Below are 20,646 nucleotides of genomic sequence, written 5' to 3'. Positions count from 1 at the left end.
GTAAACTGTTCTTTTTTTTCTACATAGGATTGAGGGTCAGGAACGACAAGGGGGAGGGGCCTCCCATGTTCACAGAACAGCAAGAGAGGGAGATAGTAAACATGGTGTTAGCCAACAATGTAATAACACTCAATCAGCTCCAAGCTAACATTATCAATAACCATATTCAACAATGTCCATCAGGTCTGGACATCAACACTGACACGCATCATAAAAAAGAACCATATTCACATGAAGATCATTTATCCAGTGTCTTTGGAGCACAATTCTGAAAGGATGAAACGACTGTAACATGATTATGTAGAGATATGTATTCACTTTAGCAGTGTGATCATGTTTACTGTCTCATTATCTTATACTGTAATATCTATACTAGATCTACACAGTGCCTGATACTGTTCTTCAGAGAGTTCTACAAATGGATGGAGAGGAGATCCAGCATGAGTTCATGTACGTAGATGAGGCTGAGTTCAACCTGACGAGAACACGAAGGAGGGTCAGAAACATCATTGGCCACAGGGCTATAGTCAATATCCCAGGGCAACGTGGGGGTAATATAACACTCTGTGCAGCCATTACACAGAATGGGCTCCTCCACCACCATGCCCATATGGGCCGTACAACACAGCACTCATACTTACATTCTATAGCACAACATAACAGCATCAAATGGATCATATTCTATACATTGTTGTCTAGAACAATATGTCTTTGCTCTGGTTCAGAACTGGTTTCAGCAACATCTACATTTCTTATATCTTCCACCATACTCTCCATTCCTCAACCCTAGAGAAGAGTTTTTCTCATCATGGAGGTGAAGGTATATGACCTCTGTTTCCAGGCTGAGGTACCCCTCATCCAATCTATGGAGGAGGCCTGGGACCAGATGGAGGTAGCAGCAATGCAAGGGTGGATTCATCATTCATCATGTCTTGTTAATGACGACATTGTCTGTGATGTAGATGAAATTCTCTGACCAGATCCAGTTACAGTAGATGAAGAGACCATGTCTAGTTTTTTTTTTGTTTTTTTTTTGTGTTGATAAATAAATGAGTTTCTTCAGTTGCAACATTGGTGTTGTGTAGTGTTTGGTGAATTTACATAATATTAGTACTTTGTTGATAGTAGCTACTGTAATCATAGGGAAGGTTTATCACAGCAGACTGTAACTCATGTAAACAGAGTACAGTAATGTGAAACGTGTGTGTTTCATATGGTAACAAAGTGTGGTTTTTAAAAAGAAGTTATATATAGTTATATATATATAGTTTTTACAAGAATGTTTAATTATGCAAAGGATCTGTAGTGTTGCTAATTGTGTGTGTGTGGTTGTGCTAAGTGTGTGTGTAGTGTATTTAAAATCGTGCTTAAGCAATCCAAAAAAACTGTAATAGGTTAATGTTAATGCTAGGTTAGTGCTAATGCAAGGTTATTGCTATTGCTAGGCAGTGATGTGCCGTGAACACAAGGGTTGGGTAGGCAGGGCCTTGAGACCACCAATTTCAACACCAATGACAATTTCATATGTTTCTGATGGCAAGTGTTAATCAAACAAAATCAACATAAACACCATTAAAGAAACATAAACAATTATTTAATATAGCCTCCATACTCTCCAACAACATATATCTCATGACACGACAGCACATCTGTTGTTTGTGTTGGAAACACAGAAACATGGAGAAAATCACAACAACAACAACTCAGAACATCCTCAGTGAGGAACATCCACAAAGTCAATCCTTCCTTTTGTTCCATTCACTGTAGAAAGAACCAACAATGTTCTGATCTTACCTTAGCTGAAGGTCTGGTAGCTCAGGTGTTGGTCTCCATCTTTTAAAAGATGTCGTTTTTCCTCAAAACAAAGTTTCTCTATCATCTCTAGCGCTGTCATCCTGACTGTAGTGTTATCCCGCCCACTAGCTAGAGAACGTAGCAGCAGCCACGCTGGATCAATTCACTAATGTACTGTGAACGTACGTATAGCATTTAGCATAGCACGATTACGTCCAAAGGCAGCATAGAGAGCTGCCTTTGGACGTAAATGGTTTTCATCTTTGGGAACTGTAAACACATAAAAACACACTATGGGAACAGAGGCAGAGCAGCAACGTGCCTTTGGGAGGGGGCGTGGCCTCCCTCTGCCTTACAGCAGAGTGACCGTGCCCGCTGTTCCAGGAAATAGTGATGTTTAGTAATTTGGGCTAGTTTCAAACTTATAGATACTGTAGGCTATTGGAAATGGAAAAATAAATAATTTCGAATTAAATTATAATTAAAACAAATAATCAAAGTATCAATTCACCCTTGGGTAGGCACTGCCTACCTTGCCTACCCTGACTGTACGTCACTGGTGCGAAGTTAGTGCAATGTTAGGTTATTGCTAATTTTAGGTTTGTGCTAATGCTGTTACTAGCTTACTGCTATCAGGTTAATATTAATGCTAGACAATTGGTAATGCTAGGCTAATGCTGAAGCTTGATTAAAGCAAGGTTAATGCTAAGCTAATGTTACTGCTTGCTAATGCTAGGCTGAAGCTAGCTAATTCTAATCTATGCTAATGCAGTGTGACGTTGGTCAGCACCTGCATTTTCTTCAGAAAAAGTAAATATTGTAGTGATCTCTGCAGACTGTATTATTGACAGTATTCATCATTATCATGAACATGTAGGCGTACACAGTGCTGTCCCTTTAAGGACCAGTATGAGGTGCCAGAGTGTGTTAGACTTTATCTGTTAATAAACCAGTCACATGATTTGTGATCAAAATGAGAAGTTGTTGTCGTCGTTGCTAATTACAACTTTGACAATATTCTAGTTATTATTGTGTGTGTTTGTTTGTGTGTGTGTGTGTGTGTAATAAAATAAATTACCTTTCCTTTTAGCAAAAGTGAAACTTCTCCACCACACACACACACACACACACACACACACACACACACACACACACACACACACACACACACACACACACACACACACACACACACAAACATCAGTCTGCTCTGATCATGAGATCCTGCTGTCACTAACTTTCACTTCCTCTGATATGTGTGTGTGTGTGTGTGTGTGTGTTCATCACAATAAGTTGCTCTACCACTGACTGTCACACACTACACTATATACAGTATGTATATATGTATAGACATTATATATACACAGCCTATATATGAGACATTATGTAATAAACTCTATGTGTTGAGGAGTCTATAACTTCCTATCTACACACACACACACACACACACACACACACACACACACAGTGCTGTGACGTCAGTGGGTGTGTATGTGCAGAGTGTATTTAGGAGAGCGCGCACACACACACACACACACACACACACACACACACACACACAGTGAGCTGCAGTGAGGATCTGTTGAAGTCATATGACCATGAAGTTCACGGGGATCATCTTAATCTGCTGCTGTGCTGTCATTGGTATACTATCTATTATTATTATTATTATTATTATTATTATTATTATTATTATTATTATTATTAATAATAATATTAATATTAATATTATTATTACTGATATTATTGCTATTGTTCTTATTATTTTGTATCATTAATAATAATAATAATACTGTTATTATTGTTATTATTATTACTAGTTCAGTGCTCGTCTGAAATATGTATTCATATAGTGGGAGGAGCTTAAGTAGAGTTAATTATGACCATATGAGTATGTGTTTGAAGGTTGTATGTACATAGAGGTGTACATACTGTACTCTGTAGTGTTATAAAGGCTTTATGTGTCAGTGTAAAATAAATAATAGTGTGTGATTTATCTGGTTTAATTCTACGTAACATGATAATGATAAATGTGTTTGGTTTTTTATACTCATTTTTATATTCTATTTTGTTTGGTGTATTTTTCTGTAATGTATGTTTTTTGGAGTCATTATGTATATTTGTGTTTTTGAGTATTTTTTGTATAATTATAGTTTTTTGTTGCCATTGCAGTGATTCTGGAGTCATTTAATGTTTTTCTGTGTGTTTTTTAGTCTAGTTCTGTGCATTTCTGTTGTTATTTTGTGTATTTTTTGTATAAATATTTAGTTTTCTGTATTTTGAGTCATTTTCATAGTTTTGTTGTTGTTTGATGTATTTTTCTGTAATGTATGTTTTTTGTAGTTATGTGTATTTTTTTATCTTTGCTTTTATTAGTAGATATAGATACTGTAGATGGATGCATTTGTGGAAAATAAATTAAGTTGTAATTGTGCTAGATTGTTCTGTATCAATTTATAATGTTTACTGTATGCAAGGGAACCGTACTAAGACTTATTACCAACAATAAATGTAAATGTAACTAGTAACTTTTACTCTGAGTAATATTTAATTACCCTACTTTTCACTTTCACTTTTATGTATTATTACTTGCACTTGTACTTGAGTATGATTTCCATCCAGTAACAGTAGATATACTGTATCAGTGGAACTCTTTATACCAGTGCTAATCACTTCCTTTCTATTGGTCCAGGTCTGTCTATAGCTGGTGATGATGGGGGGGCTCCGAACTTGGAGACGCTCAACCTTGACACCCTGTCTTTAGAATCCAAAACCACCACCAAGACCCCCAACATCACCACCACCACCACTACCACTAAGACCCCCAAAACCACCACCAAGACCCCCAACACCACCACTACCACTAAGACCCCCAAAACCACCAACACCACCAAGACCCCCAACACCACCACTACCACTAAGACCCCCAAAACCACCAACACCACCAAGACCCCCAACACCACCACTACGACCCCCAAAACCACCACCAAGACCCCCAACACCACCACTACGACCCCCAAAACCACCACCAAGACCCCCAACACCACCACTACGACCCCCAAAACCACCACCAAGACCCCCAACACCACCACTACCACTACGACCCCCAAAACCACCAACACCACCACTACAACAAAGTCTACAACGACTGTGCCCCCCGCCCCGACCCCGCCCACCACCCTGCGGGTAGGAACGTACAACGTGACAAACGTGACAAACAATAAGGATCATGTCTGTGTCCTGGCTCAGATGGCAGTGCAGATACGCCTCCTGGGTCCTAAGGTACGTTGGTCTTTTTAGGCTCTATGTACCCACTTGTTTAGGGTTAGGAACATAACTTCAAAAGTTATGAATGGATTTGGATCAAAGTGTCAGGAACATTAATAAATGGGACAAAGAGCAGGTGATGATATTTTGATGATGTTATATATATATATATATATATATATATATATATATATATATATTCCATTCATTTTCCCATCCACACTGTAGAACCTCTTGTTGATGATGTCATAGGTTCTCTCAGAGTCCACAGCTCAATGTTGACAGGTAGTCATGGTAATCCTGAGTTTACCATGTTAGCGGAGTGTGTTAGCAGAGTGTGTTAGCTGAGCATGAGCTGCTTGGTGGAGATCTACACTCTCTGAGTTCTTTTTTAGTTTAGAATGTTTTGATCATTTCCTGTTTTCTCCCTCCTGATGTGGAACCAACACTGACCTTTGTTCTGTCAGGTCATGTTCTAGTCAACATTTCTACCATCATTTTGTGTTTTTTGTGTCTCAGTGTGTGTTTTTGTTGTCATTTCTGTGCGTTGTTGCTAATATGTAAATTATTGTCTCTCAGTGTGTGTTTTTGGTGTCGTTTTGTATGTTTCTTTGTTATTTTGTACTTTGTAGTGATCATTTGTATTTTTCTCTCATTTATTGTGTCTGTTGTCATTTTGTGTCGGTAATAGTATTTTTCTAAATTCCACACTGCAGGATGAATAAAGAATCTATCTATGTATACATCTATAAATCTATACATCTATCTATCTATCTATCTATCTATCTATCTATCTATCTATCTATCTATCTATCTATCTATCTATCTATCTATCTATCTATCCATCTATACATCTATAAATCTATAAATCTATACATCTATACATCTATCTATCTATCTATCTATCTATCTATCTATCTATCTATCTATCTATCTATCTATCTATCTATCTATCTATCTATCTATCTATACATCTATCTATCTATCTCTATCTATCATCTATATGTATATCTATCAGCTATCTATCTATCTATCTATCTATCTATCTATCGATCTTCTATCTATCTATCTATATGTATATCTATCTATCTATCTATCTATCTATCTATCTATCTATCTATCTATCTATCTATCTATCTATCTATATGTATATCTATCTATCTATCTATCTATCTATCTATCTATCTATCTATCTATCTATCTATCTATCTATCTATCTATCTATCTATCTATCTATCTATCTATCTATCTATCTATATATCTATCTATCTATCTATCGATCTATCTATCTATCTATCTATCTATCTATCTATCTAGCTAGCTATCCTATCTATATGTATATCTATCTATCTATCTATCTATCTATCTATCTACTATCTATCTATCTATCTATCGACTATCTATCTATATATATCTATCTATCTAATCTATCTATCTATCTATCTATCTCTATCTATCTATCTATCTATCTATCTATCTATCTATCTATCTATCTATAGATCTATCTATCTATACAGCTATCTATCGATCTAACTATCTATTATCTATCTATCTATCTATCTATCCATAGCTATATGTATATCTATCTATCTATCTATCTAGCTATCTAATCTATCTATCTATCTATCTATCTATCTATCTATCTATCTATATCTATCTATCTATCTATCTATATGTATATCTATCTATCGATCTATCTATCTATCTATCTATCTATCTATCGATCTATCTATCTATATCTATCTATCTATCTATCTATCGATCATCATAGCTATCTATCTATCTTCCATATCTATCTATCTATATATCTATCTATCTATCTATCTATCTATCTATCTATCTATATGTATATCTATCTATCTACTGTATATATCTATCTATCTATCTATATGTATATCTATCTATCTATCTATCTATCTATCTATCTATCTATCTATCTATCTATATGTATATCTATCTATCTATCTATCTATCTATCTATCTATCTATCTATCTATCTATATCTATCTATCTATCTATCTATATGTATATCTATCTATCTATCTATCTATCTATCTATCTATCTATCTATCTATATGTATATCTATCTATCTATCTATCTATCTATCTATCTATCTATCTATCTATCTATCTATCTATCTATCTATCTATCTATCTATCTATCTATCTATCTATCTATATGTCTATCTATCTATCTATCTATCTATCTATCTATCTATCTATATGTATATCTATCTATCTAACTATCTATCTATCTATACATCTATCTATCTATCTATCTATCTATCTATCTATCTATCTATCTATCTATCTATCTATCTATCTATCTATCTATCTATCTATCTATCTATCTATATGTATATCTATCTATCTATCTATCTATCTATCTATCTATCTATCTATATGTATATCTATCTATCTATCTATCTATCTATCTATCTATCTATCTATCTATCTATCTATCTATCTATCTATCTATCTATCTATATGTATATCTATCTATCTATCTATCTATCTATCTATCTATCTATCTATCTATCTATCTATCTATCTATCTATCTATCTATCTATATGTATATCTATCTATCTATCTATCTCTATCTATCTATCTATCTATCTATCTATCTCTATCTATCTACTGGTTTACCACCCTTTATTTCAGATCTTAGTGAATCCTCCCCTCAGTGTGTCTCTGTTCCTTTTATTATTCAGTATATGTGTGTTGCTGATAATATTCAGTTTGATTATAATTTTTAACTAAGAATAAACATTACAAAACCCTATATTTTTAATGTTTTCATTTGTTAATTTTCCTCTCTCTCTAGTACCCCCTATAGTGCCATTGCGTACTCCTAGGGGTACACGTACCCCCATTTGAGAAACACTGGTCTAGTTCATCTTTACTTCTGTACGCTAAGTTAGACTTGACTTAAAAACTAAAGACTCCAAAGGTTCAGTGCAGATGTCACCAACCCGTGTTGCATGTTCCTACCTTTTTTAAATGAATTAATTTATTATTATATGAAGAGATTTTGCCATTGATGGTGTTAAAGGATATTTGATCTTTTCACATCACTAATATTTAGTATTTTTAGCTGTGGTGAGTGTGACTGGCTAGTATCTCAGACACAGAACGCTGCAGTATAAAATGATAATGAATAAAGTGCTGTACTGGGGAACAAAGCCATTAGACGTTACAGCACCATATCACGGTTTCACAGAGGTTGGAGACCCTGGTCCTGTCGTCCTGTAAAGATGCTGTGGTTGTTTTTCAGAACAACGGGACCTTCATTGTTCAACCAAACAAGACTACAGCCATAGGATGGTGTCACAACACCATGGCTAACCTGACCCTCGTCTTCACTGAGGGGTTCATCACCTTCGTCTACAACAAGGTACCTGTGAAAGCTAGCCTGAGAACACCTGTGATTGGTCACATGACGCTAACCTGAGCTTTTTCATCACATAGACCACAGTCGTTAAACTCATTTTAGTTCAGGGGCCAAATACGGAGCAGTTTGACCTCCAGTGGGCCACAGATTTTTGGTTGGAAAACAAATAATAAAAACAACAACAAAAAAACCCAAAATAAAATAAAATGATAATAATAATTTCAACATTATTGTTCCTAGTTGACACTTCTACATATACATAAAACACAAAATATGTAGGAAACCGACAACATCCAATCAATAGGTGACAGATATCAGTCACAACAGGATCTATATGTTTACAAGATTTTCTATTTAATTAAGGGAAACATTACGTAATAATGGAGAAGATGTAAGGATTTAACAGTTTAACATTAAAAATGACTGTAATAATCATGTGATAAAAGCACCAGGAAAACTGAGAACCTGCAAATATTGTTGAGTTTCATTTACACAATGATTCATGTTTTCTCTGTCATTTTTACTTTCTCCTGTGGGCCCAATGAGATGCTCCAAAGGGCCGGATTTGGCCCCCGGGCCATGAGTTTGTTAGAGAAGTGAAACCATGTTAGAGAAGTGTGTAAAACTCTCCTTATTTCTTCCATTTCCTTCAGAATGTGGCTAAAAACAGAGTGTACGTGAGTTCTCTGAGATTCAGTCTGACTTATGCCTTCAACAAAGGAGGTATGTATCATCATCATCATCAGTTCCAGTAAAGCCTAGCAGTGGTATGCAGTCCAACCCGTCCTGTGTGTGTGTGTGACAGTAAAACAATCCTTCACTGGTAGTAACCAGTCCACCCAGCTGTTTGCAGCTGGAATCGGACACTGCTACTCGTGCAAGGACGACTCCCTCTACCTGGGCCACAACCTGTACCTGGACGTGAGTCAGGACAAGATGCAAGCGTTCAATCTGACCAAGAACCGCTTTGGCTACTGTGAGTTTAACCACTAACCTCAGTGTTCACCATCAACCCTTTATCTCAGTATGAACTGGATCAGCTGGATGTGCAGGTCTGTCAGCGTTCGTTAAACACACGTCTATTTATGGACTCATTCCCAGCAATGCTACAGGTTTCAGGTTCCTCAACGCATCGTTTGTTCACCTGATCAGATATTATCAGCAAAATGTGGCAAACAATAGTAAAAAACAGCAAAATTGTGGCATAAAATGTAGAAGGAAAACTATTTATTGGAAAGGAAAGGTGTTTTTGGGCTAAAGGTAGTTTATTTGTATGAAAAGTGGCCAAACATGGTTAAAAAAAAGGACCAAAATTGGATAAAGTGTCAAAATGAACTTGCAAAAATGGATGAAAAATAGGAAAGAGCTAAAATCTGAAAGAGCATGAAAAATGTTGAAAAGGGTCAAAAAGGGAAAAAAGAAGTTGTAAAATGGCCAAAGAAAATAGAGAAAAACAAAAGGGTTAAAAAGTACATTTCTGTTCATATTGTCTAGGGAATAATAATAATAATAATAATGAAGACATAAAGAGCCTCATGTTGAGAACCACTGACTTAATGTATGATCTGTTTTCTAGCTGAGTCATGTCCTGCGGATACTAAGAGCTATCGTGTAGCGGTGGCGGTGTGCGTGACCCTGCTGATCCTGGTGGTGGTGGTGGTGGTGGTATACTACATATGGCACCGCAGGAAGAACGCAGATGGCTACCAGCCGCTGTGAGGGGCCTCCAGCCTCATGTTGGGAACCATGGTCTGCTGCTTCCACACATCTGAAGATAGACGTGAATGATCTTTGCTTCTAGAGATGTTTGACACATATAATATCATATTCCTGCCATTTATAATCACGAGTTTAATTAGTTTAATATGAGCTTTTTAATAAAGACGTGTAGTGATGGCAACGCTTGACACGCCCACCACCTTAAACGACGGAAAAGACAAAAAAACAAGCCTTCTACATGCTTTTATTTTGAAATGCTTAGCACTGATGGGGACGCTCAGGGACACTCTGCTTGTGTTTGAACAAATGTTAAATGTAAAGAATGTGTGTGTGTGTGTGTGTGTGTTTCTGAACAATGACTCAGCATATTGCCTGATGCTTCATTACTGTGTCACATGATCAACGCTGTGCTTTATCTGGAGGAATGAAGCTAAACAGGCTATATGCTAGCTCACGATGTCGCTATTTGCTGTGATTAGCTTAGCTAAAGGCTAATGCACATTTTAACAAATATGGAGAGGTACTATAACAGGGTGGTCCAGTTTTGGCGGGGGTCTTCCAGCGCGGGCTGTAAATTTCATTGATTTTGTGAGAAATTTGGATTTGATTTGGAGAAATTATGTGAAACAATTTCAGATAAAATTGAGTTATTTGAACATTTTGAGATTTTAAATGACATGTCATGTGATATAAACAAACAGAGGAAACAGGTGGTATGTAATGGTAAAATGTAGCTTATTTGGATGAAGAGTGGCCAAAAAAGCTTTAAAAAAGAACAAAATTGGATAAAAGTGGCAAAAAAACTAAATCAGAAAGAAATTATATTAATTGGTAAAAGGAGCTAAAATATAGATGGGGGGGGGGGGGGGGGGGTCATTATTTTCAAAAGAGGCAAAAATGGAAAATAGGAAGTTGCAAAAACTTGGTAACAAATGAGAAAAAAGTGACTAAAATGGGCCAAAAAAGAGGTTTTATGTGATGGCAATAAGTAGATTATTTGGATTAAAAGTGGCAAAAAATTGTTAAAGAAAGAAAAAAATGGATAAATGTGTCAAAAACTTTGAAAAGGGTCAAAAAGGGAAAAAAGAAGTTGTAAAATGGCCAAAGAAAATAGAGAAAAACAAAAGGGTTAAAAAGTACATTTCTGTTAATATTTTCTAGGGGAATAATAATAATAATGAAGACATAAAGAGCCTCATATTGAGAACCACTGACTTAATGTATGATCTGTTTTCTAGCTGAGTCATGTCCTGCGGATACTAAGAGCTATCGTGTAGCGGTGGCGGTGGGCGTGACCCTGCTGATCCTGGTGGTGGTGGTGGTGGTAATCTACATATGGCACCGCAGGAAGAACGCAGATGGCTACCAGCCGCTGTGAGGGGCCTCCAGCCTCATGTTGGGAACCATGGTCTGCTGCTTCCACGCATCTGAAGATAGACGTGAATGATCTTTGCTTCTAGAGATGTTTCACACGTATAATATCATATTCCTGCCATTTATAATCACGAGTTTAATTAGTTTAATATGAGCTTTTTAATAAAGACGTGTCAGTGATGGCAAAGCTCTGATGTCATTAAAGTGACACGCCCACCACCTTAAATGACCTTTGGAAAAGATAAAGTTATGATTGTTAAAAATGTTCAAAAATAAGCCTTTTACATGCTTTTATTTTGAAATGCTTAGCACTGATGGGGACGCTCGGGGACAGGTGTTTGAACAAATATTAAATGTAAAGATTATAAACAGACAGTGTGTGTGTGTGTGTGTGTGTTTTTTAAAGCAGTATCTGAACAATGACTCAGCATATCCAGTATTTCCAGTCTGAACCTTCTTTAATTACTGTCACATGATCAACGCTGTGCTTTATCTGGAGGAATGAAGCTAAACAGGCTATATGCTAGCTCACGATGTCGCTATTAGCTGTGATTAGCTAAAGGCTAAAGGCTAATGCATATTTAAACAAATATGGAGAGGTACCATAACAGAGTGGTGGGTGGGGCCACACATTCAGGTCTGTCAGGTGGGGTCATAGTGTGTTTAGGAGGGCTGAGATCATTACAACTCAATTATTTATTCATTTAGACATGTTTTCTCTGTTGAAATAGCCATATTTGGTCTCCGAGCCTTGAGTTTGACACACGTGCTATATGGGGACATGTTCTAAGTATGCACGGTGTGCACACTAGTCACACTCAACCTTCAAGATAAAAATCAAACATCCCCTTTTCAAAATAAATGACTCTTCTGGTCTTCCATTAGTTTTTTTAAGTCTTTTGTAAACATAGCTCTTATTTTGAAGTTAACAGTACTTTAGTCAGTAGTACAATGGAGGGTCTCTTAAGAGCGATACGCAACCATCGGCCCGGGGGCCACACATGGCCCTTGGTCTGAACACAAAATGACTCAAAGAAACACAAACAACTACAGAATTACTCCCCAAAAATACACAAAACTAACAGAAAAATTAACAAAATAACAACAAAAATGGTCACGTCTTCTGTTCTTTGAAGGAATGTGTACTGTGTGTCATCACTTACTGTAGGTACTTTATTTTTTTACACACTGTACCCCATCACTTGCCATACATCACGTGACTCTACACACACACCCTATTGGCTGATCCCAACAGGTAACGTTTAATATCAACAAGGAAATTGTAAAACAATTACAGCACAAAAATAAGCACAACAACAAAAAAGGTACACAAAAATGTACAAAATGGCAACGTAAATACACAAGATTAACTGAAAGTCTCACGAGACGACAAAAATTGCACAGATAAATACAAAACTTCAACAAAAATAACACAAAACGACAACAGAAATGGCCTAACCAAAGAACAGACGAGAAGACAAAAAGTACACAACAATGAAAGAAAAAATACCACAAATACTCCAAAAAACTCACAAGACGATTATAAATACAACAGAAAAGTAAATGAAAACCACAGCACAAATACAAAAAAATAAAACACAGAAAATGTGTGAATGAAATGTGTCTACGTGAGTTTTATGGATCAAATAAATGTTCATCATCCTAATCATACAAGTATAGTAGAAATCTAGACACTATATACATTTATATGCTCGGTTGGAGAGAGGTTGGAGAGGGCATTAAGAGAGAGGTCATTTAGGTTAGAGAGGGACCGGAGAGGGTCCCATTCCTCTTTCAAACACTCCCTCTATGTCTGCTTCTTCCCTTGTGTGTTTGCTCCTGTACTCCTTCTGGCTTTTGTCTTGCAGGTCCGTGGGATCCTCAGTGTGGAGTTACAGAGACTCCAGCGGCTCTGTCTCCACCCTTTTCCTCTGCACACACCCAACACAGCATAACGTGGATGGCTGTTCATCATAGGAATGGGATCCACACAAGGTTTCCTGCTGCTTAACAGAAGGTTTTCCTTGCCGCCATGATGAATTCATGTTGGGTGTGGGATACATATGTATGTGTATATACGTATATATGCATATGTGTGTATCCATAAAATGAAGAGTCCGTCCTTAAGACTGCTCTACTGTAAAGTGCCTTGAGATACCATTGGTTATGATTTGGCGCTATACAACTAAAGATTGATTGATTGATTGATTGATTTATAATTGAGGATGTCCGATCCAATCACGTGATCAGAATCAGGCCTGATCACATGGTTTCAGACTCAATCAGAATCAGATGTTATCTACCGATCAGGACTCTGATATAAATATATATTTATTATCATTATAGAGGTGGTGGATATATCGTTCATATTAAATACCTCTATATATTTTTATGATATAAATATATATTTATATCATTATAGAGGTGGCGGATATCGTTCATATTAAATACCTCTATATATTTTTATGATATAAATATATATTTATTATCATTATAGAGGTGGGTGATATATCGTTCATATTGAATACCTCTATATATTTTTATGATATAAATATATATTTATTATCATTATAGAGGTGGTGATATATCGTTCATTAAATACCTCTATATATTTTTATGATAAATATATTTATTATCATTATAGAGGTGGGTGATATATCGTTCATATTAAATACCTCTATATATTTTTATGATATAAATATATATTTATTATCATTATAGAGGTGGGTGATATATCGTTATAAATACCTCTATATATTTTTATGATATAAATATATATATTATCATTATAGGTGGTGATATATCGTTCATACCAAATACCTCTATATATTTTTATGATATAAATATATTTATTATCATTATAGAGGTGGTGATATATCGTTCATATTAAATACCTCTATATATTTATGATATAAATATATATATTATTATCATTATAGAGGTGGTGATATATCGTTCATATAAATACCTCTATATATTTTTATGATATAAATATATATTTATTATCATTATAGAGGTGGTGATATATCGTTCATATTAAATACCTCTATATATTTTTATGATATAAATATATATTATATATCATTATAGAGGTGGTGATATATCGTTCATATTAAATCCTCTATATATTTTTATGATATAAATATATATTTATTATCATTATAGAGGTGGTGATATATCGTTCATACCATAAATACCTTCTATATATGTGTAGTAGTGCTAAATATATATGTATATTTCCTTATAGATGTGGTGATTCTATCTCTCATATTAAATATTTGGTTTGTCTCTATATATTTTATGATATAAATATATATTATTATCATATAGAGGTGGGCGGTGTGGTATATCGTTCATATTTTAAATACTCTATATCTTGTATGATATTAAATATATATTTATCTCAGTATGAGGTGGTGATATATCGTTCATATTAAAACCCTATATAGTTTTTGTATAAATATATATTTATTAGAATTATAGAGGTGGTGATATATCGTTCATATTAAATACCTCTATATATTTTTATGATATAAATAATATTTATTATCATTATAGAGGTGGTGATATATCGTTCATATTAAATACCTCTATATATTTTATGATATAAATATATATTTATTATCATTATAGAGGTGGTGATATATCGTTCATATAAATACCTCTAATATTTTATGATATAAATATTATTATTATCATTATAGAGGTGGGCGGTATATCGTTCATATTAAATACCTCTATATATTTTTATGATATAAATAATATTATTATCATTATAGAGGTGGTGATATATCGTTCTATTAAATACCTCTATATATTTTTATGATATAAATATATATTTATTATCATTATAGAGGTGGTGATATATCGTTCATATTAAATACCTCTATATTTTTTATGATATAAATATATATTTATTATCATTATAGAGGTGGTGATATATCGTTCATATTAAATACCTCTATATTTTTTGATATAAATATAATTTATTATCATTATAGAGGTGGTGATATATATCGTTCATATTAAATACCTCTATATATTTTATGATATAAATATATATTTATTATCATTATAGAGGTGGTGGTATATCGTTCATATTAAATACCTCTCTATATTTTTATGATATAAATATATATTTATTATCATTATAGAGGTGGTGATATATCGTTCATACCAATACCTCTATATATTTTTATGATATAAATATATATTTATTATCATTAAGAGGTGGTGTGATATATCGTTCATATTAAATACCTCTATATATTTTTATGATATAAATATATTTATTATCATTATAGAGGTGGTGATATATCGTTCATACCAAATACCTCTATATATTTTATGATATAAATATATATTTTATCATTATAGAGGTGGTGATATATCGTTCATATTAAATACCTCTATATATTTTTATGATATAAATATATATTATTATCATTATAGAGGTGGTGATATATCGTTCATATTAAATACCTCTATATATTTTTATGATATAAATATATATTTATTATCATTATAGAGGTGGTGATATATGGTTCATATTAAATACCTCTATATTTTTATGATATAAATATATATTTATTATCATTATAGAGGTGGTGATATCGTTCATATTAAATACCTCTATATATTTTTATGATATAAATATATTTTTATCATTATAGAGGTGGTGATATATCGTTCATATTAAATACCTCTATATATTTTTATGATATAAATATATATTTATTATCATTATAGAGGTGGTGATATATCGTTCATATTAAATACCTCTATATATTTTTATGATATAAATATATATTTATTATCATTATAGAGGTGGTGGATATCGTTCATATTAAATACCTCTATATATTTTTATGATATAAATATATATTTATTATCATTATAGAGGTGGTGATATATCGTTCATATTAAATACCTCTATATATTTTTATGATATAAATGTATACTGGTGTATTGATTACACAACGTTCAGAACGCTATGCTGCGCCGCGTCACACCGCAGCCATTGCACTGCGAAGTAGCGCTCTGGTTACCATGGTTACAGTGTAAATGAATAAGAAAGCTCTGTTTGTCTGTTCCGCACAAGTGTTTGTTTGCGCGTGCATGTGTTTGTGTGTGTGTTCTCACACCAGTGTTTGTGTGATGTGTGTGTGTGCGTGTCTATTTTAGTGTATGAGAATAGACCATCCTAAGTTAATCTACTACAGTATGTCTATATCAGCGTCTACAACAGGACGTACAGGTGTGCTCTACATCAACCTCTATCTGCAGATCTACACACTTTATTTAATAATACTTTACATGATCTAAACCTACAATACCAACATAATGAAGTTATCATACTTTTGATCATTAAAAATACATTTTAATGTGTGAAACTAAATGATTAGATTAAACATTAAGAGTTAATAAAAGCTCATTACTGGTCTTATTTTACAGCTCTGTGGTACTTTTATTTTATTATTTATTAACATGTCTGTTGCTATTTTAAGATGATTTTTATATTAAACATTTGTATTTAATATTATTTAATCTTACACTAAAGTCTAAAGTTAATTTATTGATTGATTGATCTGTGTCTGTTTAGGGTTAAAAGTTAAAATAAGGTGAATAAAATAAATAAGAGACGTCCTGGATCTGTTTTTTTGTTCTTTATCTTTTTAATGTATTATAGAATTATCACATCAGGACTGTATCCACCAATTCTCAGAATCAAAGGACTGAATCGAGACACGTGTACAGTATATACTCTATACATTTATATATATATATATACAGAGAGAGTGACAGTATGTACTCTATAGTTGTTCTTTTTCTTCTGAGAAATGATACGATACCTCAACATCAAACTCTATCATTTACCATCTGACTCTGGCTCTGAGGTAATCATCTACTGCTTTTTTATTTGCTGGCTCAACTGGAAAGCTAAGTAGCAAGCTAGCTAGCTACAAGTAGCAAGCTAGCTAGCAGAAGAATGGCTCTTTCCACAACAGAATACAGCAGTCTTCTCCAAAAGATTACTGAACTGGAGACTACAGTGCGAGGAATACAAGTAAACATTGAGGTTAATGGACACTGTGGATATGATAATGATACGACTGTGCCGCTGTTTCAAAACAGCGGAGTGGATAAAGCTAACTCGCTACCAGCCCGTGCTAACAAAGCTATCAGGCCTAGGGAGGATCCTGTTCCCGTTGATAAGCCAACAGGTGTGAGTCCTCCCTGGAATACTCTGGGAGCTAAGCCTAAGAAAAAGTCATATCCACTTCAAAGGCTAACGGGCCGAGCAAAGCGCCCTGATATCAATAATGAGACGGACTGGCCTGCACTCCCTTCTCAGACTGCAGCCTCAACATCAACTCCTTTGTCTGCCCAGGCACAAAAGTGGACATCTGCTAAAGGCAGGAGTATCACCAAGTCACAAACCCAGTTTCATGTAGAACTGGGTAATCGATTCATCCCACTGCTGAATGACCTAGGATCTGCTCTAATGAGGTCAACACACAACCTTCTGGAACTGTGAAGACTAAAAGTGCTTCAGGAAAACAAAAGTGACATGGTAGGCCAAAGCAACAACCTCACACACTGATAGTGGGAGACGTTTCTGTTAAAGATGCTCAGAAGATGTTTAGCAGCAACGTGAAAGTGATCTGTTTACCTAATGACACAGTATCAGACCTGGCTGACAAAATCTTGCATATTGTTGCAGATTACCCACATTTGAAAAATGTTGATTCATTTTGGGTTAAATGATTTAGCCAAGGAGGAGTCTGAGGTGTTAAAGCAGGATTTCACCCATCTGCCTAAAAACTGTGAGCTGTTTACAGCCTAAAGTGTTCATCAGTGGCCCGATACCTCCAGTCCACAAAGGAGATCTGAAATTCTCAAGGATTTACTCTTTGAATAAATTTCTGTCTTCGGCTTGTGCTGCCCTTTCACTAAATTTTATAGAACATTTTCCTATTTTTTTGGGAACGTCATCATCTTTTTAGAGCAGATGGACTGTGTCTAAACAAGGCTGGAGTAAAACTCTTCACATCCAACTTGTTTTACTTCACCAGTCACACTGCTATCAGTTCTGATAAAGACAGAGGACAACATGTACCATCAGAGAACAAACAACAAGGAAAGAACATGGAGTCCATGAGCTTCCAGCAAGAAATCAAAATCGCCAAAATGAAGAGGTCAACCCAACCCCCGCATCTCAGGACCCACCTGCTTCACCCCAAAATTCACCTACTTCCACCTCATCCAGCTTCTCTCCTACCCCTGCCTTCTTGGATTTAACTGCCCAGATGAACGAGCTGGTTCTGGCTGGCACAAGACTGACACCCCACCCTTTACCCCACCATGGTCAATCTGCACCACCCATCCCTCCTCGACGATACCAGGCTCAGGATCACTCTTCTCCTCAGGCCAGCTGTGTTCATCTTAGAGCGACACAGGCCTGATGTGTGCTGGGTCCAGACTGCAATAGCTCTATTTTTAGGAACAACCAGAAAAAGTCAGGGCCTTATGGAGTTAATGCAGCTTCTTTAATTCCTGTGGTGACAGGTAACACAGGTAAAATTGTGAAATTAAAGAAAAGCAAAAAGCTTAATAGAGATAAAAATGTGACTCCTATAACATGTCATCCAAAAAGTCCACCAGTGTCTCCAGTAAAGTCTTTAAAATTAGCTCTTCTTAATGTTAGATCTCTTGTTAACAAGTCACTAATAATTAATGATTTTATTTTGACACATCACTTGGACTTTTTATTTCTTAATGAAACATGGTTGAATGATGGTATCAGTAATACTATTCTCAATGAAAGTTCACCACAAGACTTTATTTATTTAAATAAGTGTCGTACTTACAGGAAAGGTGGTGGAGTTGCTGCCATTTTTTAAATCAATATTTCAGTGCAAAGAAATAACATTTGGTGATTTTATCTCCTTTGAATATATGTCATTCTTACTGAAGGGTGATTCAAGAGTTCTGTTTTTAGTCGTTTATAGACCCCCAAAATATTCTGGAGAATTCATGGATGAGTTTGCTGAACTGCTGTCAGTTGTACAGTTGAGCAAAAAAGTATTCAGTCACTAATTGTGTAAGTTCTCCCACTTAAAAAGATGAGGTCTGTAATTTTCATCATAGATAAACCTCAACTATGAGAGACAAAATGAGACAAAACCCATAAAATCACATTGTAGAATTTTTAATGAATTAATTGGTAAATTCCTCAGTAAAATAAATATTTGGTCATCTACAAACAAGCCAGATTTGTGTCTCTCACAGACCTGTAACTTCTTCTTTAAGAGGCTCCTCCTCCCCTCGTTACCTGTATTAATGGAACCTGTTTGAACTGGTTATCAGTATAAAACACACCTGTCCACAACCTCAACAGTCAGACTCCAAACTCCACTATGGCCAAGACCAAAGAGCTGTCAAAGGACACCAGAAACTAAACTGTAGACCTGCACCAGGCTGGGTAGAGTGAGTCTACAATAGGTAAACAGCTTGGTGTGAAGAAATCAACTGTGGGAGCAATTATTAGAAAATGGAAGACATACAAGACACTGATAATCTCCCTCCATCTGGGGCTCCAAGATCTCACCCCGTGGGGTCAAAATGATCACAAGAACGGTGAGCAGAAATCCCAGAACCACACGGGGGGACCTAGTGAATGACCTGCAGAGAGCTGGGACCAAAGTATCAAAGTCTACCATCAGTAACACACTACGCCACCAGGGACTCAAATCCTGCAGTACCAGACGTGTCCCCCTGATTAAACCACTACATGTCCAGGCCCGTCTGAAGTTTACTAGAGAACATCTAGATGATCCAGAAGAGGATTGGGTGAATGCCATATGGTCAGATGAAACCAAAATAGAACTTTTTGGTAAAAACTCAACTTGTTGTGTTTGGAGGAGAAAGAACATCATACCAACTGTAAAGCATGGGGGTGGTAACATCATGCTTTGGGGCTGTTTCTCTGCAAAGGGACCAGGACGACTGATCCGTGTAAAGGAAAGAATGAATGGGGCCATGTATCGTGAGATTTTGAGTGAAAACCTCCTTCCATCAGCAAGGGCATTTTATTTTT

The 20,646-nt window shown here is 35.2% G+C and overlaps 1 protein-coding gene across 2 annotated transcripts; it reads left to right on the top strand.

Annotated features, from left to right (window-relative positions):
* Nucleotides 1-3,311: 3,311 nt before the first annotated feature.
* LOC114459643 (cell wall integrity and stress response component 4-like) lies at nt 3,312-11,921 on the top strand. 2 transcript variants are annotated; one of them, XM_028441831.1, is made up of 6 exons: nt 3,312-3,438; nt 4,487-5,076; nt 8,337-8,456; nt 9,107-9,176; nt 9,259-9,429; nt 11,411-11,921. In XM_028441831.1, exons 1-6 carry the CDS (start codon nt 3,387-3,389, stop codon nt 11,548-11,550), a joined length of 1,143 nt encoding a protein of 380 aa, XP_028297632.1. In that variant the 5' UTR covers nt 3,312-3,386; the 3' UTR covers nt 11,551-11,921. The 2 variants fall into 2 exon arrangements, with proteins under 2 accessions (XP_028297632.1, XP_028297631.1); XM_028441830.1 differs by lacking the exon at nt 11,411-11,921 and adding an exon at nt 10,030-11,202.
* Nucleotides 11,922-20,646: the final 8,725 nt, after the last annotated feature.

The sequence above is a fragment of the Gouania willdenowi genome, unplaced genomic scaffold (genome assembly GCF_900634775.1).
Source record: "Gouania willdenowi unplaced genomic scaffold, fGouWil2.1 scaffold_332_arrow_ctg1, whole genome shotgun sequence".
Lineage (NCBI taxonomy): Eukaryota > Metazoa > Chordata > Actinopteri > Blenniiformes > Gobiesocidae > Gouania > Gouania willdenowi.
This window is presented reverse-complemented; position numbering and strand designations above follow the sequence as displayed.